Genomic DNA, 7074 nt, shown 5'->3' on the forward strand with positions numbered 1-7074 from the left:
TGTTGTACAGATGCAATCTATCTATACGTATAAAAATGGATTACTGTCTGTCTGTCTGTCTGTCTGATTCTCATGGACTCGGAAACTGAACAACTCGAGAACTAATCAAACAAATGGAATCAAACTTAGCTTATACAGGTTTTAGGGATCGATAAACGTATCTATGGTAGTTCGACACTCCTCCCCCTCTCTAAAGGGAAGCTCCCATACAAATAAAAAACACAAATTTCTGCATAACTCGAGAACTAATCAAGCAAATGGAGCCAAATTTGGGATGTGAGGGTTTTTGGGTACGAGAAATGTTTCTATGATGGTATAACACCCCTCCCTCCTCTGGAAAGGAGGCAAGGGTCCCATTAAAATAATGCACATAATTTAAGCAAATATATTCCTACCAACCATGACAATTGAAAATTTTCGGAAAACTCTTAAGGAAAATGGGAAAATTCGAAAAATTCAATTCGCATGTCTTCTACAATTAGGCGGCGGTGACACAGGATGCAAAAAAGTGGTTGTACGAATTGTATGCAATAGTGAAAGTGAACAACCACATTGAGTTTTATTGGTGTGGTTACATTGCTTTCCCATTGCTTCGTTTGAATTTGTCAGCTTCTGTCGAACAAAATTGTCATAATCTCTTCATACAATTAAATTTTCGTGCGAACTCCGATCCAAAGTAACCTTAGCCTTACATATTGACAAGCGTTTTTAGTCCATTTAATGTTTGCGGTAACGAAATTGGTGCTCTCGTGGCCGAGTGGTTAACGTCACACATTATCATGCCGGGAGTTCGGGTTCGATTCCCGTTCTTGTCGGGGAGATTTTTCGTCAAAAAAATTTTCTCCGACTTGCACTGTGGTCACGCGTATTCTAGAGCTTGCCACTCAGAATGCATTCAAGGCGTGTTATTTGGCATAGAAATCTCAACTAAGTACTAATAAAAATTAAGCAAGTGATGCTACGTTGAGACGGTGAAGTTCCTCTAGGAATGTTAGACCCATTTAAGAAGAAGAAGAAGAAGGTAACGAAATTGATCTTCGTTCGAAAGTGGAAATGGATTTTAATGTGATAAAACGCACTCCTATATCGTCTTCTATCTATATAAATAAAAATGAATCGCCGAATGCGTTGAAAAAAGGAAAACTCGAGAAAGAAAATGTCCGATTTAGGGCTTTCTTCATTCTATCACATTTTCTGTATCAAGCATTTGATCCAATGTAACGGAGAAACATATTATTTGCAAGTGGATGAAAAATGCACGAGAATTGTGTCTGAAAATAATCTGATGTTATAATGTCGAGTTTTGGTAGAAGTACTGAAATTTTATAGAAAAAAATTATATTGAAGGGTAGATTGGAAGATCACTCAATGAACAGTTCTGCGATTGGACCCATGAACAGTGCTTAGTAAGAAAACGTGGATGTGATAACGAAAAATAAATTTTAGGCGGGACGAAGTTTGCCGGGTCAGCTAGTTTTATATATTGATAAAAGAAACTTAAAAAAATGTTTCTATGGACTGACTTTAATATCAAACACAAAATATAAAAATCTTCACATAGAGCTCCAATTATTAGCCAAATTGATTAGTAATTTCACTGTGTATACTTTGCCGAAAATGCAACAAAAACTAAAAATGATTTTTGAGCCCAGGAATTTAGTTTTAATAAAGAAAAGCATTCGTGTACACCAGTGGTCAGATATTATGAAAGCCGTAATGAAAGCGAAAGAAATATATTCACAAGATTAACCGTGCTCACAGTAAATCAATATTTTCGAAATTAAGCCAAATCCTCGCATCTGGTATCCCTGCACTGATACGACTGATTTCAGTTTCATACTGACGATGTTCGCCTTAAGGTATACTTCTCAGACACAGGGTACAAGTATAAGTTCAGGCGACGTATCTTATCTTGTAACTTGGTTTCCGCAAGAGGGATACGGAAAGATATTTTAATATGCACAGCAATACCAACATTTGCTTTTGACTGACTGCATGTCTTGTAACTGAAGCTAGAATATGCCGCTAGGCCCTCGTAAAGCGTAAACTATTGATCGACCAGAAAATAAAAGTAATACTGTTATTTTCAGTACATTTTCCATACATACTCCATAGAAGTCGTTAATCTACTTACTTTAGAAAATCCATCTACTGAAAATGAATTTCCACATCGCATAAAATTATATGCCTTACTGTTTATTCTTGCAGGTGCGAAATTCACCACACCAGCCATCCCCCGCGTGACGTTACCACCCATCGGACACCACCCACCGCCCGAGCCGTCGGTTCGTCATCGTCGTCGTACATGTGCGCCACCAATGGGCTGCAAAGCAACCCCTCCCGCAGTCGCAGTGTCCCCGAGGGACTCGCCAACCCACACAGGACACCCGCTGATTGCCACTGGAATCACTGCCACTGGACCACCGCCAACGGAATGAACTTTTGTCGGCCCACGCGCCCCATTCAGGTGGTGGAACAGATCACCACATCCGTTTGACTAAAGTTTAAGATTATGCGATTTTTCCTCTGCATCTCCATTCATCTGCTGGAGGGATTGTTCTCGTAGTTTGTATAAACATCACGAGTATACTCCTCGCCCATTGCATATCTCATCGAAATGTGAGTCCTGGTACGGGAAACGCCAACATGAGCGTTTCTCACAGGCGTGTCACATTAACTATCATTCAGCCACGGGCGTGTTTATCGTTGCTTTTGAAGCATATATCCCTTTAGGCATAGCGAGAGAGAAAAAAATATAACGAGCAGACTCTTGGAATTTTAAAATATATATAAATAATAAATGTGTTCAATACGCCAAATAAATAATTACACTGAGAAAAAAAACAAGTGGCGTCTGATATAAACGTCACGCGCGTTCGAATAATCTCGATTCATTAAACGTACAATTTAGGAACTTTGCGTGGGTGAGTTTCTCTCGTCCTACCCCGTTTCAAATGAAACAAAATCAAGCTAAATGAGTTTGCTGGACGCTAGCTCGAAGTGCGAATAGTAAAAAAGCGTTATTCTAAAATGTGTAAATAATCATCTTTCCCCCTCTAGAATTTATAGTTAAAATTAGTTATCGACCGAATATCGAACTCGTTTTGCACTGTCGCGTGAATCCCAGATTCCGGAACCCCGTAGGAGGGGATACCAGCGTTGTAGTATTTCTCTCGAATGAATTATGGTAGGATGCGTTTGATATGTTCGATAACAGAGGAAACCCATTATGAATGGGGTTCCACACAATTGACAAATCATTTTAATCTGAAATGTGTGGGTGGTAGCCATATAGCGCACACTTCTGCATTGAAAACTCCTATACAGGAACAATATATTTAAGATTTATTTGTTGAACTTGGTAGCGGTATAAATGGAGAAGATAGCCATCGGTATGAATTTAGAGGAAAACTACGCCAAAGCGTGACTGTTATCACGATGTAATTATATTATATTTTTCCCGATTTTTTTGTTGTATTCTTATGAAATTAGTAGACAGGAATTGAACATATTTGGGAGCACTCTGTGAGAGAATGCGAGACAGGAAGGGTAGTGTTTTATTAAATAAACATTGTTTCAAATCTGGCAGTGCACTTTATTTTACTTTCATCAATACGAACGCCTTTATAAGCTTTATAAATTCCTCAGCGTGGATCGAATGAAGCGCTTCTGAATCCCTTTGAGCCTGATGTCCAGCGATACGTGATTAGGTGTCCAGACAGGGACGGCATATTCCAGAATACTACGCGCCAAGGTACAGTATAACGCATTTTACAGTATAACGTTAATATCGGTGAACTGCCAACTGAAGCGACGAATGTATCCTAAACCCGCTAGGCATCGGTTCAATCACGCTCTCTCGTGAAACTCTTGACGTAATTTTGAAAATTACCCTAATGAAATGACATGAATGACTGACGGTCGGCTCAATAAGACAGAATTCACTATGATAATGATGATGGTAATAATAAGGAGAATTCCAAGGCAAGGTAAGTTTCTTCGGTTGAACAACAGATGGCGTAACTTGATTATTATTCCAGTGAATCAAATTTTCAGACATTCGTTGGAAAGCTACTGTCATTGCGCGTTTTTTTCAGTATATGTCAATAAGTTGAAGCGTAAACAACTTAGTTTTTTGTCACTTCAAATATGTCGAATTTCGTACCATCGAGAGTGTTTTTGCGTGGAGTGTTACTTCATTACTTCAATATGAAGGAAAAAGCTACAGAAAGTCATTGCATTTTAGTGGAAGTTTATGGTGACCATGGTCCAACTGAGCGAACGTGTCAGACGTGGTTTGCACGGTTTAAAAAGGGTAATTTTGACTTGGAAGACGAAAAACGTCCCGGACCGCCCGGACATTGGGTGCCGTATGAATTGAAGCTACGAGACGTCGAACGCCGTTTTTTCACGTGTGAACAACTGTTCCAATGGCATTAAAGAAAGGATGTGTAGTACTATGAGGTAAAAACGGCCATAATACGAGCAAAGACACGATAAAGTTATTTTGCAGCGCGACAATACTCGGCCGCATGTCGCGAAACCGGTCAAAACATACTTGGAAACGCTGCAATGGGAGGTCTTATCCCAACCACCGTATTCTCCAGACATTGCCCCGTCCGATTTCTACCTTTTTCGATCGATGCGACATGGTCTTGTTAACCAGCATTTCTCCAATTTTGATGATGCCAAAAGTTGGATCATTTCGTGGTTAGCCGACATACCGGCCGATTATTTCCGCAAAGGGATCCGTCAATTGCCAGAAATATGGGAAAAAGTTGTGACTAGCGATGGGCAATACTTTGAATATTAAATTTGTAACCATTTTTGCAGAACAAAGCATTATTTTTGGAAAAAAAATCGAAGGGTTGTATCCGAGACACGACCGCTTAGGACGTAGGACTACGCAATCTTTTTTTCTTCTTTTTTGTTGGTTTATCATTTCGGATATTATTTGCGAATATTTACGTCGAAATTTCATAAATAACTCATTACAGCAATTCGAAATAAAACCGACAAATGACAAAACATGAGTATTTTTGATTCGAATGAAAGTGTGTATTCCGTTTTGGTTAGAGGAAATATGAGTTTTCCACAGCAATTGGGAATTTTTTGACTCAAGCGTAACTTTTGAAAAGGGCGTATCGATTTGAGTAAGAGAAATCTTTGATAATTTATATCTTAAAAACTATGAGTCGTACTGAAATAGTGTGTTAGAAAGAGTTATAGAGTATTATTGGCTTAATTTGAAAAAAATATACACTGAGAAGAAAAATTAGTACTCTTTTTTTTATTCACAAAATAAAATTTTATTTGGCGATATCAAAAAAATATGTATTTTTTATATTTTTTTTATTTTTTTCATATAAAATAGAAGTCATGCAGAAAATTTAAAAAATGGGCCCAAGACGGTAAAACTATTTTTGACGAACTTTGTGTAACATCGAATTTTTAGGAGTTTTCGAAACTTCTAATTTTTGTATGTTAACAATCATTTTTAGCCACAAATTATGAATCCTGATGTGATTTAACACAAAAAAGGTTATTATCAATCTCCTTCTAAATGTAGCCATTCTCGAAATATTTTAAAAAACATTTCTAATTTATTGTCTTTTTTATAGTAAATAATCCCTTTTAATATGTTTGTCGTGTTATACCGTCATGTTCATGAAATTTTATGAATTTGCTTATAATTTTCAACAACTTTTCCAAATACATCATAATGCTTCATTTTTTGACTCAAGCGTAACTTTTCAAAAGGGCGCATCGATTTGAATAAGAGAAATCTTTAATAATTTATATCTCAAAAAATATGAGTCGTACCGAAATAGTGTGTTAGAAAGAGTTATAGAGTATTATTGGCTTAATTTGAAAAAAAACACTGAGAAGAAAAATTAGTACTCTTTTTTTTATTCACAAAATAAAATTTTATTTCGCGATATCAAAAAAATATGTATTTTTTATATTTTTTTAAATTTTTTCATATAAAATAGAAGTCATGTAGAAAATTTAAAAAATGTACCCAAGATGGTAAAACTATTTTTGACGAAATTTGTGGAACATCGAATTTTTAGGAATTTTCGAAACCTGGAATTTTTGTATGTTAACAATCATTCTTAGCCACAAATTATGAATTCTGATTTGATTAAAATTCTGATTTCTGAACTATTAAAAAGACAATAAATTACAAATATTTTTTTAAATATCTCGAGAATGGTTACATTCAGAGGGAGATTGATAATAACCTTTTTTGTTTTAAATCACATCAAGATTCATAATTTGTGGCTAAAAATGATTGCTAACACACAAAAATTCGAAGTTTCGAAAATTCCTAAAAATTCGATGTTCCACAAATTTCGTCAAATATAGTTTTACCATCTTGGGCCCATTTTTTAAATTTTCTACATGACTTCTATTTTATATGAAAAAATAGAAAAAAATATAAAAATATACATATTTTTTGATATAGCAAATTAAAATTTTATTTTATAAATAAAAAAAAAGAGTACTAATTTTTCTTCTCAGTGTATGATTTTTTTCAAATTAAGCCAACAAGACTCTATAACTCTTTCTAACACACTATTTCGGTACGACTAATATTTTTTGAGATAAAAATTATCAAAGATTTCTCTTACTAAAATCGATACTACCTTCTCAAAAGTTACGCTTGAGTCAAAAAATTCCCAATTACTGTGGAAAACTCATATTTCCTCCAACCCATACGGAATACACACTTTCATTGGAATCAAAAATACGAGTTTTTAAAATCTGCATTTTTAGGACGATTTCATTTGGAATTGCTGATTAGTAGAAAGTTCCGGGGACCCTGAAAAGGTTTAATGGCTTACGTGGTTTTGTAGAATCATTTCGAGAAGCAATGATTCTTTCTTGCATTGCGAGAACAATACACTAATTGGTCATATGTTCCAATTTGTTTCTTTATATCAATGCACGCATTGCACTGAGTATTTAACCAGACACGAGTCTAACAGATGCACACAGTTGCAGTGATAAAAATGAAACATCGAAACACACTTCATGTGAAATACTCGCTAGTTGACCTAAAAAAAACAA

General features: G+C 35.7%; 1 protein-coding gene across 4 annotated transcripts in view; it reads left to right on the forward strand.

Annotated features, from left to right (window-relative positions):
* Positions 1-3573, forward strand: part of LOC129775488 (monocarboxylate transporter 7-like) — a 156353-nt gene extending 152780 nt beyond the window's left edge. For all 4 annotated transcript variants that reach the window (XM_055780287.1, XM_055780289.1, XM_055780286.1 and 1 more), the window contains one exon: positions 2209-3573. In XM_055780287.1, the coding sequence (XP_055636262.1) occupies positions 2209-2497 (289 nt within the window). In that variant the 3' untranslated portion in view covers positions 2498-3573. The remainder of the gene's footprint in view (positions 1-2208) is intronic.
* The last annotated feature ends 3501 nt before the right edge of the window (positions 3574-7074 follow it).

The sequence above is a fragment of the Toxorhynchites rutilus genome, chromosome 3 (assembly GCF_029784135.1).
Source record: "Toxorhynchites rutilus septentrionalis strain SRP chromosome 3, ASM2978413v1, whole genome shotgun sequence".
Lineage (NCBI taxonomy): Eukaryota > Metazoa > Arthropoda > Insecta > Diptera > Culicidae > Toxorhynchites > Toxorhynchites rutilus.